The 22535-nt window shown below is 40.0% G+C and overlaps 1 protein-coding gene across 5 annotated transcripts in view; it reads left to right on the top strand.

Moving 5' to 3' along the window:
* Window positions 1–22535, top strand: part of EPHA5 (EPH receptor A5) — a 438408-nt gene that overhangs the window by 90337 nt on the left and 325536 nt on the right. For all 5 annotated transcript variants that reach the window (XM_063919908.1, XM_063919911.1, XM_063919909.1 and 2 more), the window contains exon 3: window positions 11430–12093. In XM_063919908.1, the coding sequence (XP_063775978.1) occupies window positions 11430–12093 (664 nt within the window). The remainder of the gene's footprint in view (window positions 1–11429; window positions 12094–22535) is intronic.

Below are 22535 nucleotides of genomic sequence, written 5' to 3'. Positions count from 1 at the left end.
CCGTCAGAGGGAGTAGAATGGAGATTGTTGCTACTTTTGTTAGCACTAATATATATTCCCCCTTCCCCCACGCACCTGTTGCGGTTATCGGGTATGGCATAGACTTGAAGACAGTGGTCACCTGGCCCCAACCACCTCCTCCACCCGCCAGCATCCCCCTGCATAAGAGACATACACGTGCTGCAGATGAGAAAGTCAGTGCTTTACCCCGGACGGCGGACAGCTCTGTCTCAAAGCTGCGCTGGAACTGCAGCTGCCTGAGTGGAGCTCCGCGCTGCAGTTTCCCCTAAATCAAACCAACCAGGAAGCTGCAGCTGCTGCGTTACAGGCAGGCACAGCGAACAGCCTGCCTGAATTTCTCTATTATCGGTCTGCTGAACCAATGAATCAGCAGGCAGGGGGGTTTCCAGGTACTCATAAACCCCCCCGCGTGCGCATATGCACGTCATGTTGGGAGCAAGTCCAGAACCCTGGAAGTGGCTGGGATGCACCCAACCACCAGCACACCTCTTACCTAGCTGACACTGTGGATTGCTTATCAGGGAAGAAAGCAGTGCTGACAGCATATGCCGTGTACCCCAAACTCCCGACTGCCATGGAACACTGCAGTTCTGGAGATATGGGCTCTCAGAATGTTATAAACGGGTCCCGGGACTCTGTTTTTTTAGACCCTTTTCTACTGAGCAAAAAAACAGATTGATGCACATTCATGTGCAAAAACCTGGGTATTTCAAGGCAGTGGAAAAGGAGTATAATTTATTGGGATGAGGGAATACGTGGTGACAGGCCATTCAGGTATATTTTTGATTCAGCACTGGCTGTTTTTTTGGGTTATTCCTCCTACTGATAGTGATACCTTAATAAAGGAAAATGACAACCTAAGCTTTTGTTGTCAGTAGACAAATATTTTCATTTCATGGCTGACTAAAATGTTCCACATAACCTTCATCTAAGTAAAATATATTTTTGTTAGTAGACAGCAAGCTAAAGTCCTATCTTCAAAAATAAAATAGTATTTTTTGGTTTATTTATTTTCTAGAAAGAAGTGGTAGAAAATTGGTTTTGTAATGTTAAGATGGAGACGATTGATTTTAAACCTACTTTAGTTTACACGTTAGAAAAGCAAAAGGAAATTACAGACAGTGCCACGGCTTTTAATAATCTAACACGTGCTATGGTACAACATGCTGTTTTATTGGTTGGTAATTGGTAGGTATCATCAGCAGATACCAAGCACAAATCATTTGAGCTCAATTGATGGGACAGCTCTTCACCACACCTCAAGGGCTTTTGTGATTTTCACATTAAAGTCTGAAATATGGCTAAAAAAACATATTAATGTCTGAATCACCATGAAGGACAAGTAAATTCTGAAACAGAAGATAAAGAGAAAATGACCACGGCAAATATTAGTTGTTAAAGGACCATATTTTGTTTCACACATATGGGGCAGATGTACTAAAATCACAGCCTGTAGCATCGCACTCATGAGCTGATTAGCTAGTACTTTATCTCTCTCCACTTTATCACTCTGCAAGGTTTAGTACAGATGTAGCCATACTCATCTGTCGTTTGTATGGTGTGTTATGGGGGAAAAAGTCGCATTACGTATACTTGTGCCTGGTCACAGGGCAGAGTCTTCATTTGCAGGGTGGCATATGCAGTTGCAGTATAAAGAATTGAGTCACCAGTGAGTACAATACTGGTGTTCGCCCACCAGGTGTCGCTTTCAAAAACCGCCGTTGAGCATACGTGAAGTCTCCAGTGTAAAGTCAAATGATGCTTGCAGTCCAAGAACACTTTTTTTTAAATGCTTTTTTTATTTCCATCTCAAATGTACAGTATAATATAGCATGCTGTAGTATGGTGGATCATTTTTTACATCCACAAGCCTTACCATGATAACAGTTGTTTTATTGCATACTGCAACTTGTGGTGTGCTTGGGCTGGGACGCTCGCGATCACTTCCAATAACTACTAGTATCAGCAGAGTAAAAGGTCTTTTTTGCATTGAGCTGATTGTGGTTTTTTGCCCATGAAAATGACAGTGAAAAGTACTGTATACAGTCACAGTAAACTAAAAAGAAAACAAAAATATTCATTACAATCAGTGCTTGTTTCAAAAGACGCGCAATCAGCCCATTATACAAGCAGATGTTTTTCTGTTCTGAGAGTAAGTGATCATTTCCTAGAGCACCCCTGGAGCACACCATTTGTAAGGCATGCTATCACTGCTGCCTCTCACTGACGAAAATGTAAGGGCAATGTACACGACACAAGGTGCAATATTTAATAAAATGAGACTGTTAATGTAAAAAATATCTCCAGCATAATATCTGATAAAAAATGTTTTAAAAGGTGTAAACATCTGTCGGTTCAGTGAATCAAACCTAAGTTCAAGAGTATACCAAGCATTGACAATACCAATACGCCAAGACGGACATGAAAGTCAGTTGGGCAGAAGACACACAGTCAGCTTAATGCAAAAAGGCCTATTTCTGTGCCAATACGTGTACTGAAGTTCAATGATCATTTTAAAGTGGGGTGCTGAAGTCACTCAAACTCATCATTCATTCAAGTAATACAGAAAATCATTAATAAAATAAGTATTTACAGTACATGCTGAGACTTTGAATTCATAGACAGTCTACTACCCTGGGAGACTTGTAATTTCACAGACTGGGTGTACTGCTTAAATGCACAGCCTTTTCTACAGTATGCGAGAATGGCTCATTCTGGCTTTGGTCGAGAAATGGACCCAGAGGGCACAAAAATAGCCAGCACCGCAACCCAACCCCACCACCACCACCATGCTATCGAAATGCAACAATGAAAATAAAGTACATAATAAGAATTAAAAAAAGTTAGATAAGGTATTCATAATATTATTATTAATGATAATAGTAATAATAATAATAATAATAATAATAATAATAATAATAATAGTGTGTGTGTGTGTGTGTGTGTGTGTGTGTGTGTGTGTGTGTGTGTGTTTGTGTGCCTGCAACTTTCACTGTTTGCTGTTAGCCAATGGTTTTCATGCTCATTTGTGTCACTGCCACCCATAACTGCCGAATTGCAAGGACCATGTGCATGGCACAAGTTGCAGTGTATAATACTGTAAATTAATAGGCAGCTCCCCCCCCCCCCTTGTGAGACTTGTAATGAGTGACTCGTGCTGCCTTTGGTTGGTGGAAGGGACTCAGGGGGCACAACCAGCAGCAAGAAGCAAGCAGACCTTTTATGCTGATACTTGTAGTTATTTCGAGCACCCGCCTTAGCTTGTATCTGTGTGGTTGTGTAGTGCAATTTCACCGTTTGCTGTTAGCCAAATATACACCTCTTTATTTGCATCCGAACACGCATAGTCAGCTCTTCATGCGAGCAGACAGACCATTTTCTATGTGTAATAAAATGAGACTTAAAATATATACAGGTTGAATATCCCTTATGCAAAATTCAAAGTCACACATTTTTGGTTCCCCTACTGAGAGGATGACACATATAGATGTATATTATATTATATTATATATCTATATAATATATTTATATATACACAGAATATATAATATATATGTCATTATCTCAGTAGGGACTCAAAAATGTGGGATTTGAATTTTGGATAAGGGATACTCAACCTGTATCTTGTATAATTTTGATAACAGAATTCTAAATTGTTTTAAAAATTAATTCATCTGTCATTTTTGGGAATCAAACCAAGGGAATGCTAAGCATTGATGATGCCACTAGGTCAAGGAGAGCGTGCTGTCAGTTCTTGCACACCAGTAATGACATAGTGGTGTCACTGATTGTAAAGTTGTTGTTTTTTTGTTTGTTGGGCAAAAGACACACAATCAAAAAGTCCTTTTATGTCCTGAGACTATATGGTAATTTTCTAGTACGCCCCGGGAGACCTCCTTTCATTTGTGAGGCATGCTGTGACTGCATCACTGCCAAACTTGGACCATGTGCAACAAAATTACATGAATTCTGCATATTTGAATGGAGTGCATGGTCAAATTGGGGTGGTCTTCAGGTTGCCGGCGGCCGGCCTCCCGCCGGCCACCATACCGGCGCCAGAGTCCCGACCGCCGGCATACTGACATCTTTTCTCCCTCTTGGGGTTCCACGACCCCCTCCAGAGGGAAAATAGATAGCGTGGCATGCGTATCACGCCACCGTGCCTGCAAGGGGATCATTTGCACTCGCCCAGCTGTCGGTATGCCGGCGGTCAGGATTCCGGCACCGGTATGCTGTTCGCCAGGACCTCGACCGCCGGCAAACCATACTACTCCCGTCAAAATGATGTTATTACAACATAATCGTGTCATTAGTCCCTGCCCCCTCTGCTCTGACCACAGATTCCTGTGTTATGCTCCTTATTCTTCCCACTTCACTAGGAAGTGGGTGGGAAGTGAGAGGGATGCTTACTCTTCCAGGGGTCCTGGGGACTACCAGAAAAATCATGTGTTCTTGCAGTATCCAGGAGAGTAGGTAAGTATGCTGTAAGTTTAATAAATATGCCACCTAATGAGAACACTAGCAATTGTACAGTAAATCTAGTTCTCAAACCCTTTTGAACATGCTTTGATGCTGATAGTATGGCAGTATTGTTTGCAGATGGAGCCATACACCTTTTCTGACAAGTATTTGGCGTTCACTTCATTAATGTCAATTTCAAAATGACTTTCAGCAATCAGAAGGTACTATAAAAATATAGTACACTATGCTGCAGGAAAGACATGATAAGGAATGTGCTTCTAATTCTAATGTGCTTCTCGTTTAAAAGGAGGACATCACTGGCATTTCTATAATGGGTGCAGTGTGTGCGGAGCACATGGGTCCCTGAGTCCAGAGGGGGCCCCCACCGCACACACTGCACCCATTTTTAAAATACTCACCCCTCCGAAGTCCAGCGCTGGCATCAGCAGCGCTATTAGAACTCCATGAAAATGGCTTAGCGGCCATTTTCACAGAGTTCTGTGCATGCGCAGTAGAGTAATCTCAGGGAAAATGGCTGCCACGCCATTTTCCCGGAGATCTGCGCATGCGCAGTAGAGTCTGAGCCCTCTAGTGCTCAGACTCTACAGCGCTCCGGGCAGAGAGGAGGGGGCCCGAACGGAGGAGGCTGAACACGGGCCTCCTCCTCTCTTAAAACGTCCCTGGAGGACATACAAAGTTTTGGCTACTTGGTCATAGCGTTTTGTCTACATGCCCATGTATAATGATCCCTACATTTTCCAATGTGTGTGGGTTGCAATGTCCTATGAATGGACTTATTTTATTTATTTAGTTTATGTAATTGGTGAAAGTGTTCCAATCTGTGAGTACAGATTATGTAATCTAGACTGACCATATTATCCCTTTAAACTGGGATACTCATGAATTACACAGGTTCTGTGGCTGATTAAAACCAGGTGACATGCAGGCTTGAAGTCAGCCAGCCACAGAACCTGTGTAATTCATGAGTGTCCCATTTTAAAGAACCAGTATGGTCAGCCTATGTAATGTATCTAGGGTCACATCCATATTCACATTTCAGCCCTGTTATCTCACAAAGCTGTCCATAGTGGTGTAAAACGTGGCACAAAAATTAATTTGAACTGTCCAGTTATAAATGAACACTACACAATACTAAAATAACATACTGACTCGTGATTCATCACTTGCGAAGAAAACAAAATATTACGTAAGTCATTATTTAGTTTCAGACACTATAGTTTTTTTTACAAAAATATAAATTATTTTGCAAGACTATGATGGTCTCGTACAATTTGTTGGTAGTAATTTTATTTTGTCCATGTTCTAATTAGGGAACATTTCCCCTTGTATTTTATAGTTCTGTCATTTGTGCCACTTTCACATTATTTTCAAATTAATGTATTTCTTTTATTTAGATCAACTTTTTATGTAATACTATACTTAAAAAATAATGATTTTATTGTTATGAACATATACAATAAAAATGAAATAAAAAGTTAAGAAAAAATAAATATAATAGAAAATAACACAAGTTGCAAATGCTAAAAGTGAAAGTGAAAATATAAACAAATATTATTATTATTATTATTATTATTATTACATTTTATTTATAAGGAGCCACAAGTGTTTCGTAGTGCCGTACAAAGGACAGTACAGGGAGACAAAACTTAGCATTACAGTAAATAAATAACAGAAATAGAGTACAGGTAACAAAGAGCACAACAATTCTCAAGACATAATACAGCTAAAATGTAAGTAGTGAGGGAGTGTTCATCGTACTACAAGGGGCTGGTGGCCATAGATGGAGATGAGCCTTTGCCAGCAGGAGAAAAAGCGGGTAAAGATGGTCACTGAGTAGGGGAGATCTGAAAGTGAAATGTGTCAAGAAGAGGGCTTAGATAACAAGAGGAAAGAGGGCTCTGCTCTGAAGAGCTAACAATCTAGTGGCAGGTTAAGTCTTCCTTATCCAAAAATCCAATATCTGAAATATTCTGAAATCTAAATTGTTTTTAGCACTCCTGAGATAGTGACTCCTTTGCTTTCTGATGGTTCAATGTATACAAACTTTGTTTCATGCACAGAATTATTAAACATATTGTATACCATTACCTTCAGGTTATGTGTAAAAGGTGCATATGAAACACAAATGCATTTCATGTTTTGACTTGGGTCCCATCCCCAAGATAACTCGTTATGGTAAGAAAAATCTGAAATCCAAAATAGTTCTTGTCCCAAAACATTTCAGATATGGGAGACTCAACTTATATATAGCGTCTCTCAATCAACTGTGCTATTTAATAAATAAAAGCCTAAATCAATAACTAGAAACTTTAATTTAAATTTTCTTATTTTTTTTTTTTAAATACAAAATATGCCAGTTTCACTGTATTTTAATGTATTGCTCTTATTTATTACATTTCTGAAATTGTAAGTCTAACAGATTGTACATAACTATAGCACAAAATGAATATCATATATTTCCATATTTCCAATATCAGCACAGGTTGATTCATCTAAAGACGCACAATGTAAGTTACAGATTTTCATATGCGGAAAATATTTACAGTATTAAAAAAAAAATAATGAAGAACAATGCAAGAATAAAATTGTATGAGTTCTGTTTTCCTTCCCCGTTTAAAATACAGCCATAAACTGTTATGTGTCTGTGTGATGAACAAATGTGACTTGGCCTAAAATCTACAGGACTCCTGGGAATTAATATAACCTCCAGGGCTTTCCAGGTTAGGTTGTGTTAATCAAAAAATAAATAAGAGGTTGTTATACAATTTCTGATACAGATGGCAAAGATAAGATTAGGAGGCAGGATGGAGGTTTGCAAAGAAAGCACTAAGCATGTGCCAAGATATGATTGTGCCATCCTTCCCTGGTGAATTTATAGAGATAAGCAGCCTTAGCAAATTACTATTTAGCACATCTTTTTCTCCGGTTCCAGCAGTGCCTGCATTAATTTTAATGAAAGTCTATCTCAGGATTTGTATTGGATTAGCTGGCTACTTTTCTCCGTCTTTTGTTTGGTTCTTCTATTGTGAACCACAGTTTAAGTGTGATGGCATCATTTCATCACAAATTAGTATTGATATGCTACAGGACACATTGCATACAAAATAAAAAATAATGAAGTATCAATAAAAGTAGATAGAAGCTGGGCTACATTTTATTTAAGATAGCTTAAGCTTTAATACTTAAAAAATGCTTTTGATTTCTTGTCAGGGCTTTGGTGCAGATTAAAAAATATAAGCAATGTAGCTAAGTGAAAGGTGAAATGTCAAGTAGTGCCCATCCTTGTTCCAGATGCTTTCTAGAAAAAGTATAAAATAAATTACACAGTATAATGCAAAACAAAATAATATGATAATAAAAGCCCTAAAATAGAAATACATGCTTTGGAAAACTGTACATATGCAATATCAGTTTGATATAAATAGAAAAGAGTGAGCATGTAACAGATTTCCATACATGCACTTAATCTCCAATATGATTTGTAATGTTTTTTCTTATGTTTTTAAGTGTCATATACAGAATTTTATAGACATCTCTCAACATGTAAATGGTTGTTGTTTTATATATATATATATATATATATATATATATATATATATATAAGAAAAATGTCCTGAAATTGCGCACAGACCACCAGCAGCAATTTGGAGAGAGCCCCTGTTAGTGGGCCCCCAGGAAACAATTTATATAAACAAATCACCAAAAGCGCTCAGTGTATTGCCTTCAATTATTTCTGAATTTTCTAGTTTTCATATATGTTCAAATATACGATTTTCCAAAATGTGGGTTTTTGCTTATGATGTTGCCTGCAACAATACTCTCACACCAAATACACCCAGAAGAAAATGGCCGAAGGCCTAATTAGGCTTGATACTAAACATTTTTTATTAAAAACACATAGTAAAAATTTAGACGTTCCCATGAACATAATAAAATACAGCCGTGGACATTCTGTCAATTTCACCAGATGGAAAAGTCAAAACCCCCTCACCTAAACAGGTGTGAGCTCAATGGGGTGTGACAGTGAACTTAGACAAGAGACCGTAGCTGATATGCTCAACACGTTTCTTCAAGGTGACTTCCTCAGGAGTTAGTAAATGGTATCGCCAGAAATGGGAAATCTTCCAAAAGGACCTCACTGTACATAAAGTATTTTCATTCTTTTAAGAATTAAATCACAAAGGTCCAAATCTAGTTATTATTAGATGATGGACCCATAAAGAGAATGTATCAGAGGAACTTTCTCTATGAGCGTTCCTTACAGTAAGTCTAGTTGAAACCTGTTTAATCACAGGAGTGAGTACAAACAGCAGCCAGATCTGTGGCCATTTTCTTTTGGGTGTATTTGCTGTGAGGGTATTGTTGCAGGCAACATCATAAGCGAAAACCCACACTTTGGAGAATCGTATATTTGAACATATATGAAAACTAGAAAATTCTGAAATAATTGAAGGCAATATACTGAGCGCTTTTGGTGATTTGTTTATATATATATATATAACTGTGAATTTTTGATTGACATCTAAGTACTGCCCTAAGTTACACATATACTGGTATCATACATTGAGTGCCGGCTATTCCCTTCCATAGATAGATAGATAGATAGATAGATAGATAGATAGATAGATAGACAGGGAGATAGATAGATAGATAGATAGATAGATAGATAGATAGATAGATAGATAGATAGATAGATAGACTGTAGATAGATAGATAGATAGAGATGAGTAGCTGGCACTCCATTAACTCCATTAACTGCCACGGGTCCAGAAGTAAAAGTATCCAAATCGAATGGTGTGTTGAGGTGCTTTATTATGGAGATGTCTGGACCATTGAGTGCCATTTTTTTATTTGTATATATATATATATATATATATATATATACTGTATGTATGTATGTATGTATATATATATATATGTATATATAATACTGTATATGTTTTTTACCATACATTTTTACCAAACAAATTAATTTTTTTATTTTCTTGATCTTGAAGTTTTTCATACATTTAATATCCCCTAGTAAGTTATAGCTGACAAATTAAAAGTATAATTTAATGCGTACAAATAGAAGAACAGTATAATTACTTTTTTCTCCTTTGTCTCCTTCTTTGTTGATTTAGATAATATAATTAACTTATTGTAGGGGGCAAGTGGGGATTGGTTAATTAGATTAAAATGAGTGCTCATACTTGGCCTACTGAATGTAGTTCTGTATTTTGCTTTCTCTTATTAGATGTTTTTCCAAAGTTGAACAAATATAGTTTTTATTTTCACTGGCACGTTTAAAAAAACTGACTTCCCTTTCAAAAGTTGATTTCTCAGTTACTACTATGACCACCAATCTAGTACTGCAGTGTAGTTAGACCATCTTAAATATGAGTTTCTCTTTCTTTACTCTTAAGCATCACCAAGTCAAAGAATTCCCTATGTATATATATTGTATATATATTATATACTAACTGTTCTGCCCATTCTTCGCATAGGATTTCTGATTTTCATGGTTCTAAATATAAATGAGTGTTAACAATCTGGTAAATCTATAGAGATGTAAATTTGAGGCATCTTAATGTAAGTAAATATTAATCCATGGATCTTGGCGTTACCCAAGGAGCCCCCATAGCAGATATGGTAAAAAATGACAGGACCATTTTTGTAGTTTATTACATTCTACCCCCAGGAGATTGTCCATTTGGGCATTATCGTTCACGCAACGCAAGCCCTGTATCGGTAATGACATAATTATGTCAACCCCATTTCATCTCCTTAGGGGAGATTTATTAAAATTCTTATTATGTAGTTTTCTGATTTCCCACCTGAAGAATACCTATGCTTAATTTCAGCTTCCTAACGTATCGGGAAGTAAGAGATTTAGTGATGAGTCAGTCAGTCAGTCAGTCAGTCAGTCAGTCAGTGAGTAAGTGAGAGCTATGGTAAAAAGTGACAGGACAGTGACAGGATTTTTGTAGTTACTGAAATTCTACACACTGGAGGCGTAATTCAAATTTTGATCCGATTGTCTGTTTGGGCGTTATCGTTCACACAATGCAATCCATGCATCGGTGATGATGTCATTATCTCAACCCCCTGTTTATTCCCTTATGGGAGGTTTATTAAAATTCTAATTGTGTAGTTTTCTGATTTCCCACCTGAAGAATACCTATGTTAAATTCCAGCCTCCTAACATATTGGGAAGTAAGAGAATTAGTGGTCAGTCAGTCAGTCAGTCAGTCAGTCAGTGAGAGCTTTTGCATTTATACTGTGTGTATATATATATATATATATCTATCTATCATGTACGGTTTTATGTGCAATGTATCTTTCAAATTTATAAGTCAATCTGAAACCATTTAACCAATGGTAAGTAGTTGATTATTAATACATTTTGTTTTTAATAAATGTGATTTCATATTATTTCAAGTTAAAAATTAAAATTTTAAAGTGCAAAGTTTCAATATGTTCATTAATGTGGGCACATTTTCAGTCAGCAGTACAGGTATAAATGGTTAATTTTCATTTTATTTCCTTCAAGGTGTTCAGTGTAATCAGAGATCATGAACAGTAATCAGCTAAAGCTGCATGAACAATAAAATTCATAATTTGGGAAAATTAAAAGTTTTGCCTATCGAATGTCAAAGAAGTTAGTCAAAATCTAGTCTTGCTAAAATAATTTAGGATTCAGCTCTTCCCTATTGATAAGATACATTTATGTTAAACAGGTACCATATTTTGACTAGTACATTACCACAAACAGGTCAGTGTTGATAATGATGTATTTGCTGTAGGTTAAACATTTGGTGGACTCATATGCAGGTTTGCAAACAACGTCCGTTTGGGAAAGGTAATGGTAGGAGAAATGTACAGTTTTCTTTTTTAGTTATTTTTATGTTACAATGATAACTTCTGGATTTCTTTTCTCTACACAGTGGGAAGAAATTGGTGAGGTTGATGAGAACTATGCTCCGATACATACATATCAAGTATGCAAAGTGATGGAACAAAATCAGAATAATTGGCTCTTGACTAGTTGGATCTCCAATGAAGGGGCATTAAGAATTTTCATTGAGCTCAAATTCACACTACGGGATTGCAACAGTCTTCCAGGGGGACTTGGTACTTGCAAAGAAACTTTTAATGTATATTATTTTGAATCAAATGAAGAAGATGGCAGGAATATTAGGGAAAATCAGTATATCAAGATTGATACTATTGCAGCTGACGAGAGCTTCACTGAGTTGGACTTAGGGGACAGAGTTATGAAGCTAAATACAGAGGTGAGAGATGTGGGTCCATTGACCAAGAAAGGTTTCTACCTTGCCTTCCAAGATGTGGGAGCATGCATTGCCCTGGTTTCTGTCCGTGTATACTACAAGAAGTGCCCGTCAGTGGTACGTAACTTAGCCCTTTTTCAAGATACAATAACTGGGGCAGATTCATCACAACTGTTGGAAGTATCCGGATTGTGTGTCAATAATTCAGTGACAGTAGAGGCTCCCAAAATGCACTGCAGTGCTGAAGGAGAGTGGCTTGTTCCAATTGGGAAATGCATGTGTAAAGAAGGATACGAGGAGAAGAATGACACCTGCCAAGGTAATGATACAATTACTATATATGTTGATGTTAAGTTATTTGCGTCTACAGCTGCAGCTGCAGTATTACAACTAAATTAAAGGTGTGCTTTAGAAAGAATGGCAAAGAGATTAGAAATCCATAATCCATGTGTTTTTGTTATTTTCATTACATATTGAGACTGAACCTGCAATGAACATAGATGATATGGTCATATGGAGATATTTTGGAAAATGTATGCACAAGGTGATTGTGCAATAATGACAGTATAACCCTCAGTAACCAGTCATGCGTGGCAGAGATGCAAGGTATACATGCCGACTTTCTGGCTGCCCCCTCCGGGAGGGAACAGCCAGGTCATCACTGTGAGGGGCGTGGTGGGCGATCTGATGCTGAATGGGGGCGGAACCGGGGGCGTGACAGCTTTTCCACGTCATCATGGCCCCCCTCCTCTAAACAAATAGGAGGTTACCGGCATTGTTAGGCAGGGGGCGGAGCTACGATGACACAATTCGCGTCATCTGACCCCCACGGATGTGACAGCTCCAGGAGAATGTGCAGGTTAACGCGGTGGGTTGCGGCAGGCTGCAGGGGGGTAGCGGGTGGATGACGCCTTGCCGGGAGACTTATCCACTCTTCTGGGAGGCTGGGAGTGCCACCCGATTTTTGGAAGCCTCCTGGTTGTTCCGGGAGAGTAGGCAAGAATGATGCAAGGTGTAATAGAAACATAAAGTTACAATAGGATTGGTCACCTTGGACTACAATATTTTATTTGCACATTACTTGTGTACCAGTTTTTATATATCCCTAAATGTGGCACAAATTGTCATATTCTTCAGTGCAACCAAAGGTCAAAGGAAACAAAACTACTGATTTTATTTCTATACAAATACAGGTTGAGTATCCCATATCCAAATATTCCGAAATACGGAATATTCCGAAATACTGACTTTTTTGAGTGAGAGTGAGATAGTGAAACCTTTGTTTTTTGATGGTTCAATGTACACAAACTTTGTTTAATACACAAAGTTATTAAAAATATTGTATTAAATGACCTTCAGGCTGTGTGTATAAGGTGTATATGAAACATAAATGAATTGTGTGACTGTAGACAGTGACACACTTTGTTTAATGCACAAAGTTATAAAAAATATTGTGTAAAATGACATCCAGGCTGTGTGTATAAGGTGTATATGAAACATAAATGCATTCTGTGTTTAGACTTAGGTCCCATCACCATGATATCTCATTATGGTATGCAATTATTCCAAAATACGGAAAAATCCGATATCCAAAATACTTCTGGTCCCAAGCATTTTGGATAACGGATACTCAACCTGTAATACATGATGAGGTTTGTAAAATCCTGAAAATACAGTATTATCATGTAAAGACATTTCTAGCTCACTATTTATTAAGTTAAAATAGTTAATTTTAAAAAAAGCATATTATTTTGTTTCCAGATCAGTGGTTCTCAGCTTCATGCTTCACTGTTTGTACACAGGTCATATTTTAATTATCTCCGTTCCAGCACAAGTAGCTTAATCAAAACAATTGATCTAGGTACAAGCTTGTTTATTTTGAATTAGTGTTACTAATACAATATGCCCCGTTTGCTAAAGCAGTGTTACAGTACTGAGGGCCTGATTCAGAGACGCATGCAAACCTGTTGGTTTATGTGCATCTCCAATGTTTATTGAATTGTGTATGCGCAGGACCTGTACTGTGTAGATAGGATCCTGTGTCTTCGTACACAGTGTGACTGCAGAAAGGGAGATGGGAGAGTGCAGAATTTCCAGTTTTGTAGGTATGCTCAGAGCCGGCCCTAACCAATACGATGCCCTAGGCAAGATTTTGGCTGGTGCCCCCTAGCACCACCGCTAGTTCTGCAGGAGATGCCTGGCATGAGTCATCTGGCAGCTCTGCTAACGTCTGGCACCTTTTGTTTCTAAAAATGCATCTTATTTGCATTACTATGTGGCTAGGATGCACAAGCAGTTTCTGCTGAATAAAATAATATGCAGCATGCCTATATTCTGTGTGCGACTGTGGCTGTATCTGCATACGAAATACTACATTACAGTGATTTCCAGGAATACACTGCAATGTAGTATTTCGTATGCAGATACAGCCGCAGTCACACACAGAATATAGGCATGCCGCATATCATTTTAATCAGCAGAAGCTGCTGGTGCCCCTAAGCATACCAAATGCCCTAGGCATTTGCCTAGTTAACCTATGCCTAAGGCCGGCTCTGGGTATGCTGAGACCATGGTTACTTCATTGGCCTCAACAGCATGAAAACAGAAGCCATCCTAAGTAACCTGAGGGTAACACAGATGTTTGTGCAGATGTTCCTTTGCTGCATTTTCAGATGCAGTAGCTGATCACAAAAGCATGCAGTGGTGTCTTTCTACTGTGAATACCTCCTGCTGCTTTTGCATATTTTATCACAACTGCGGCGTACAAAGGCGCAGTGGCTGTGTAATAACGTTCATCTCTGAATCAGGCCGTGAAACTATAATGTATCATATTTGCCATGTTCCCCACTGTATTAGGGTGATCTACAGTAATGGGTATTTCTGTTTTAGATTTTCTTACTCCGAGGAACAGTTAAAGATATAAACATACAGTAAAACAGGTCCTCCCGAGCTGATGCACATAATAAGTGTCTCTATCAAGAGCTACACAATTTAAAAAAAGTGTGAAATACTGTAACATGCAATTTCAGAATGTGATTTATTTTTGCTTTATTTAAATCTTTCAAAATTACAGATGAGACCTTATTAACCTATTCTCAAATTGTTTCAAATAACCATAACCCTCCCCCTAGTGCCTAACTCTCCACTCCTACAGTCTAATCTTAACCGTCCCCCTAGTACCTAACCCTCCCTGCCCAAAGTCTAACCCTAACCCTCCTCCTAGTGCCTAATCTGTCCCTCCCACAGCCTAATCGTAACCCTCCCCCTAGTGCCTAACCCTAACTCTCCCCCCTAATGTCTAACCCTGACCCTCCCATTCTGCAGCCTAACCCCAACCCTCCCCCTAGTGCCTAACCCTAACCATCCCACAGCCTAACTCTTCCCCTAGTGACTAACACTAACTCCCCCCTATTGCCTAACTCTATCTGTCCCATCCTGCACCCCAAACCCAATACCCCCCTACTGCCGAGTCCTAACCCTTCCCTCCCAAAGCCTAACCCTAGCCCTCCCTCTGTGCCTAACTATAACTGTTCCCTCACTCACCCTAACCCTAACTCTCCTCTTAATACTTTGCATTTTAGTCCACAATTATGAAATTGGTGCAGATGAATACCAGTATGTTCTGTAGTAGATGTTTGCCAGTGGCGTCACAAGGGAATCACGCCCCCTCACTAAGCCACACCCCAGTTTCACGGCCTCCTGCACCCGGTGTCATCAGGGGTAGTGACGCCCCTGATGTTTGCTTTCATTTTCGTAACTACTTTTGTAACTGACTGTTTGCTGTGACCACAACTAACCTTTTCCTTTGCATCACTTTTTATAAGTTACTCTATTGTATGGAATGAAAAAGTCCCATAATATGTTGAAATGTAACCATGTTGATTTATAAGTGAATTAGAATATACTAAAGTGTTATTTTAAAGCTGAAGGCTTTGTAACTTTTGTTTAACTGAAATGACATACATCAAGTACTATTAGAGAAAATATGCTTGGGTCACATTATTGTTATTGTTGATGTAATTATTATTATTATTATTATTATTATTATTTGCAAAGCATCATAATTTTTGCAACACTGTACATAAAAGTAAATTAAATACTAGTGCCAGAAATAACCAAACAGGAGCCTGCTTATTAATTTACCTATTGTAGACAGCTACACCCAAGTAAGTCCAGGAGGTGTGGTGTTTACAGCTGTTAGTATCTTCTCACAAGGCATGGCTTGATTCAGAATGTGAACACAGGGCCTAATTCAGACCTGATCGCTCGCTAGATTTTTTTTGCACTGCTGCGAGCAGATAATCGCCACCTATGGGGGAGTGTATTTTCGCTTTGCAAGTGTGCGAACGCCTGTGCAGCCGAGCAGTACAAAAAGTTCTGTGCAGTTTCTGAGTAGCCCAGGACTTACTCAGCCGCTGCGATCACTTCAGTCTTCAGTCTTTTTGGTCCCGGGAATTGACGTGAGACACCCGCCCTGCAAACGCTTGGACACACCTGCATTTTTCCAACCACTCCCAGAAAATGGTCAGTTGACACCCAGAAACGCCTTCTTCCTGTCCATCTCCTTGCGATCGAATGTGCAAATGGATTCTTCATACAATCCATCGCCCAGCAATGATCCGCTTTGTAGCCGTACGAAGCGCCTGCGCATTGCGGAGCATTCGCATGTGCAGTTCTGACCTGATCGCAGTGCAGCGAAAAATCCTAGCGTGTGATCAGGTCTGAATGACCCCCACAGTTGCATATGGAGTGGTACTGCGAAAATATCCTAATACTGCATCTGCTGTAATTTGTAGAGGCGCCCACCAGCTTGGTTTCTAATTTGCCGCTTGCATACAAAGATGTACCCTTGGTCGCATAATCGAAACATCTGAGCATATCTAGGTTACTCTGAATAAGCCAAACCCTGTTACCCCCCATAAGGGCATACTGACTGTCATTTACACTGTATCCAAATTCTCATTTACTGTGTCGTCAGTAAATGTATTGCGATTCATGGGCATTGGAACTCGGACAAATGCGCAGTACAAGCAAAATCGTTTAAATACAGAAACATCGGCATAACGGGACACCTCTGAATCAGGCCCATAGTTTTTACTTTTGTATATACGCTTTACTTATTAAATATTGTTTAGCTATTGAAAGAGCTGTCTGTGGTATACAATACACGTTCTGTTGATTTGTTTTAAAACTATATTTAAATAACGTTTACTTCATATTATACATAGGCAGATGTTATTTGCAGTTATTTCAATGCAATCTAATTCAAGTACATGCAATCTTAAGCTTTGACTGTAGTTACTTAAATGAGTGCCAGGAAAAGGATTTAAAAAGAAAATAATACTGGAGGTTATTTCCACACTGTGATTCTGAGTACATTCTTGAAAATATTTTAATTATGACTTGATCGTGCCTAGCCTTTAAAAATATTGCCTGTTTAAATCCAGTGGCAAAATGACAAAAAAAAGCTACACTTTTACAAACTCGTACTGTACTCCATTACATTCCCTCTGGAATCTCTAAATGTACATGTCCCTCTGCAGTTCCACTGATCTTACAGTATAACTGAGCACATTGACAGGAGTCTCCTTTCTATGGGCAGGCTTCTGCCTCTGTGGGATCATGAAAATGCTCTTGTGGTAGTCATGAAGACAGAGCAGTACTCCCTTTATCTCCCACGCCAGGCCATTGTTATATCCCGAGGGTGGAAGTTTAGCTTTTACGCAGGATTGTCATCCAGAATATATATATATATATATATATATTTATACAGTATATTCAAAATCTGTAAGTAGGAGCGCACTCACCAGGGACTTGTTAATTGAAAGTTTATATTACTCGAGACATCAATGTGACATTACAGGACGATACTGGCCTTCCTCAGGACAGGGCTACCACCACAGTATTGGAGAGATGGTGGCCCTGTCCTGAGGAAGGCCAGCATACTGTACAGTACATACTGGATGACAATCCTGGGGATGGCACTGGGTTTGCACCCCAGGCGGAAACCCAAGAGATAGATAGATAGATAGATAGATAGATAGATAGATAGATAGGTAGATAGATAGATAGATAGATAGATAGATAGATAGATAGATATACTGGATAGATAGATAGATAGATAGATAGATAGATAGATAGATAGATAGATAGATAGATAGATAGATAGATAGATAGATAGATAGATAGATAGATAGATAGATAGATAGATAGATAAGATAGATATACTGGATAGATAGATAGATAGATAGATAGATAGATAGATAGATAGATAGATAGATTATATATATATATATATATATATATATATATATATATATATACAGTGCATATATATATATATATATATATATATTCATGCTGACACTTGTATAAATATTTATAGTAAACATTTACATTAACACATTTTTATGTTATACCAAAATGTCTCCAAACCTTAAATTAATAACAGCACCCTATAGGAAATAAGAAGCTATAACAATGTGTGTGCAGTTTAGCAATGTTTGGATGTTAGAATATTTATACAGGTTGAGTATCCCATATCCAAATATCCGAAATACGGAATATTCCGAAATATGGACATTTTTGAGTGAGAGTGAGATAGTGAAACTTTTGTTTTTTGATGGCTCAATGTACACAAACTTTATTTAATACACAAAGTTATTAAAAATATTGTATTAAATGACCTTCAGGCTGTGTGTATAAGGTGTATAAGAAACATAAATGAATTGTGTGAATGTACACACACTTTGTTTAATGCACAAAGTTATAAAAAATATTGGCTAAAATGACTATCAGGCTGTGTGTATAAGGTGTATATGAGACATAAATGCATTCTGTGCTTATATTTAGGTCCCATCACCATGATATCTCATTATGGTATGCAATTATTCCAAAATACGGAAAAATCCCATATCCAAAATACCTCTGGTCCCAAGCATTTTGGATAAGGGATACTCAACCTGTACTATCCTTCATCTTTTCTGACTGATGACAACTTCACTATAGCTTTACTATTAGTATATCCACTGGTGGTTGGCAACTAGGTGCTAAGGCTGGGTAGGTACTGGCTGCAGGGGAAGATGTAAACAATAAGATTGTCAAATAGACCTGGGGCAGCACCAAAAAAACAGAACAATGAAAGAGGTATAGATGTGCAAAGTCTTCAGAATCATTTTGTGAAATATTTACCTCAGTCTACGTTTGGCCACAAAATGTCTTATATTGTGTCAGTGGGATTTGACCTTCCCAGTCCTGCCTTAGACAAACCACACAGGTTAATGATACTTGTGGAAGGTCTGAATGTGCCCCAGGCAGTTCCCTTTACCACTCTTTTGCACTGTTTCCAAGGTGTCATACATATTCTGCTCCTCAGTGTCACGATCCGGGTATCTGGACGCCATTTCTTACCCATCAGATGCCTCCTAAGGTTGGCTCAGCGCTCCAGGACCGGATCCCATCTGTTATCCTGATGTGTACATTCCTATATCCTCTCCTGTCACTCTGGGACGCTGTCACAGTAAACGCCATATTACACCTGGCATGGCGTCTTTCGCGGCCTCCGCCGCCGTCCCTGCTCTTCTGCATGCAGAGTGTCTGAGTGGCGATTACGTCAGCCGCGGCCTCCGCTGTGTCCGCGTGGTTGGATGTGCATCTGTCAGCCTGGCGCCTCCTGTCTCCGGTGGCCGGCGCCGCCATTACTGTTTTCATTACCACATGGATTACAAACCAAACTTCCCTCCAAGTGTCTGCATGGGCGCAGCCATCTTGGATTCTGTCAGCTGATCATTTCCACCAATCTGTTCTCAGTATTGATAATCTGCATAATTGCCTAGCCAATCCCTTCCTTGCTGCAGGTATAAATACACTGTGCCTGAGCAAGGAAGGCGTCAGTGCTTTGGTTGTCAAACCTAGTTCCTGTTTGTCTCTCTCCTGTGATTGTCTTCCAGGTTCCAGCTCCTGTCTCAAGACTTCCACCATAGAGACCCGCACCAGCATTCCACCTGCGGTGTAGCCTGACTCTCCAATCCATTGTGGATTCATCTGTTTCCAGCTACAACATTACCTGCTTCCAGCTCAGCTTCCAGCAGAGTACAGCTTCCCTTAAAGGGCCGGTGTCCTTTCTACACTTTACCACTCTCCACCGGTATTATTATTTCTCCGCTCTCAAGTTCTACATTTCAGTTCATATTTCATCGCTCCCAAGTTCATTTATTATTTAACTGGTTCCAGCCAGTATCCACTTCGTGCTAACAACAGTCTGGTTCCAGCCAGTATCCACAGCAGCTGTTTTATCTTCAGCAACCCAGCTTTTCCTGGAACACCAGCTGGCACAATCCTGGGTTATCTCCATTGCTACAGTCGGGCCTGGTAAGGACTTTCCATCTAGAAGATCATAAGAACTATCTCACACTACCAGTGCCCTGTGGCTCCTGCCATCCTGTAGTACCCAGGAACTGTATTTATTCTTTGCTGACTTTTACGTTTTCTTTTACTGCTGCTGTGTTGCGGAGTTGTCATAATAAACATCATTGACTTTTATCCAAGTTGTCGTGGTCACGCCTTCGGGCAGTTATTATTCATGTTACTTACATGTCCAGGGGTCTGATACAACCTCCCAGGTTCCGGTACATCTCAGCCCCTACAACTGAGGCTGCCTCCCGTCAGCTCAGGCCCTCAGTTGTGACAGTAAGCACTGACCTAATGAATCCAGCCGGAGACCAGGATCAAGCGGCCAGGCCGATGCAAGAACTGGCAGCCCGACTAGAACATCAGGAGGCTGCACAGGGCCACATCATCCGCTGTCTCCAGGATCTCTCTACTCAGCTGGATGGGATTCAGACAACTCTCCGTGGATCAGGCGCGTCTGGTGCGTCAACCACAGTGACTCCAGCTATAACCCCACCCACCTTACCCATTTCTGCTCCACGTCTTAATCTTCCAACGCCAGCAAAATTTGATGGATCTCCAAGATTCTGCAGGGGATTTCTCAACCAGTGTGAGATTCAGTTTGAGCTACAACCTGGCAATTTTCCCAGTGACCGTACAAAAATTGCCTACATTATTTCTCTTCTCAGTGGCTCAGCCCTTGATTGGGCATCACCGTTATGGGAGAGGTCCGACACCCTGCTATCTTCCTACACTGCCTTCGTGTCAACATTCAGGCGCATCTTCGACGAGCCAGGCCGGGTAGCCTCAGCTTCATCCGAGATTCTCCGTTTACGCCAGGGGTCACGTACTGTAGGACAATATCTGATACAGTTCCAGATCCTGGCATCCGAACTGGCATGGAACGACGAGGCCCTGTATGCTGCATTCTGGCATGGCTTATCTGAGCGTATTAAAGATGAGTTAGCTACCAGAGACTTACCTTCTAAGTTAGATGAGCTAATCTCACTCTGCACGAAAGTTGATTTACGTTTCAGAGAGAGAGCAACTGAGCGTGGAAGATCATCTGCTCCAAAATCTTCTGCTCCTCCTCCTCGTCAACTGTCACCATCTAAAGATGAGCCCATGCAACTTGGCCGTTCCCGTTTAACTCCTGCTGAGCGCCGAAGACGTCTCTCCGAGTTTCTCTGTCTCTATTGTGCAGCTCCGTCACACACCATTAATGCCTGTCCCAAACGTCCGGGAAACTCCAAATCCTAGCTCGCCAAGGAGAGGGCCGGCTAGGAGTAATGATCTCCTCTCCATCTCCTCAAGATTGTAATCTCCCAGTCTCGCTTCAAGTTGCTCAACGTTATCGGAACGTCATTGCCCTCCTTGATTCCGGAGCAGCTGGGAACTTTATTACCGAAGCCTATGTTAAACGGTGGTCCCTACCCACCGAGAGACTTCCTTCGTCCATTTCTTTAACTGCCGTGGATGGCAGCAAAATTTTTGATGCAGTTATTTCTTTAAGGACTCTACCAGTTCGTCTGAGAGTGGGAGTTCTTCATTCCGAACTTATTTCTTTTTTAGTGATTCCAAGAGCCACACATCCTGTGGTCCTGGGCCTTCCATGGCTCCGTCTTCACAATCCTACAATTGATTGGACGACTACGCAAATCCTGGCATGGGGTTCCTCCTGTGCTGAGACATGTTTGTTTAAAGTATTGCCTGTCTGTTCTTCCTCCCCCAGGTCGTCTGATGTTCCACCTCCTCCATATCAAGATTTCACGGATGTGTTCAGTAAAGCTTCTGCTGATATCCTTCCTCCTCATAGAGAATGGGACTGTCCGATTGATCTCGTTCCAGGGAAGGTTCCACCTCGAGGCCGAACTTATCCGTTGTCTCTGCCTGAGACGCATTCTATGGAGGAATATATTAAAGAGAACCTAGCAAAGGGGTTCATTCGACCTTCTTCTTCTCCAGCCGGCGCAGGCTTCTTTTTTGTAAAAAAGAAAGATGGTGGTCTGCGGCCGTGCATCGACTACAGAGGTTTGAACGACATTACCATCAAGAACCGTTATCCTTTACCCCTGATTACTGAGCTCTTTGACAGAGTTAGCGGAGCTACCATCTTTACAAAGCTGGACTTGCGAGGTGCATACAATCTCATCCGGATCCGTGAGGGTGACGAGTGGAAGACCGCCTTTAACACCCGTGACGGACATTATGAGTACCTCGTCATGCCCTTCGGATTGAGCAATGCTCCAGCTGTCTTCCAGCATTTTGTCAATGAGATCTTCAGAGACATTCTATACCGTCATGTCGTGGTCTATCTAGACGATATCCTCATTTTTGCCAACGATTTAGAGGAACATCGTTTTTGGGTTAAAG

The sequence above is a fragment of the Pseudophryne corroboree genome, chromosome 1 (genome assembly GCF_028390025.1).
Source record: "Pseudophryne corroboree isolate aPseCor3 chromosome 1, aPseCor3.hap2, whole genome shotgun sequence".
Lineage (NCBI taxonomy): Eukaryota > Metazoa > Chordata > Amphibia > Anura > Myobatrachidae > Pseudophryne > Pseudophryne corroboree.
Note: the sequence above shows the minus strand (reverse complement) of the source record. Positions and strands in the feature narration are given on the sequence as shown.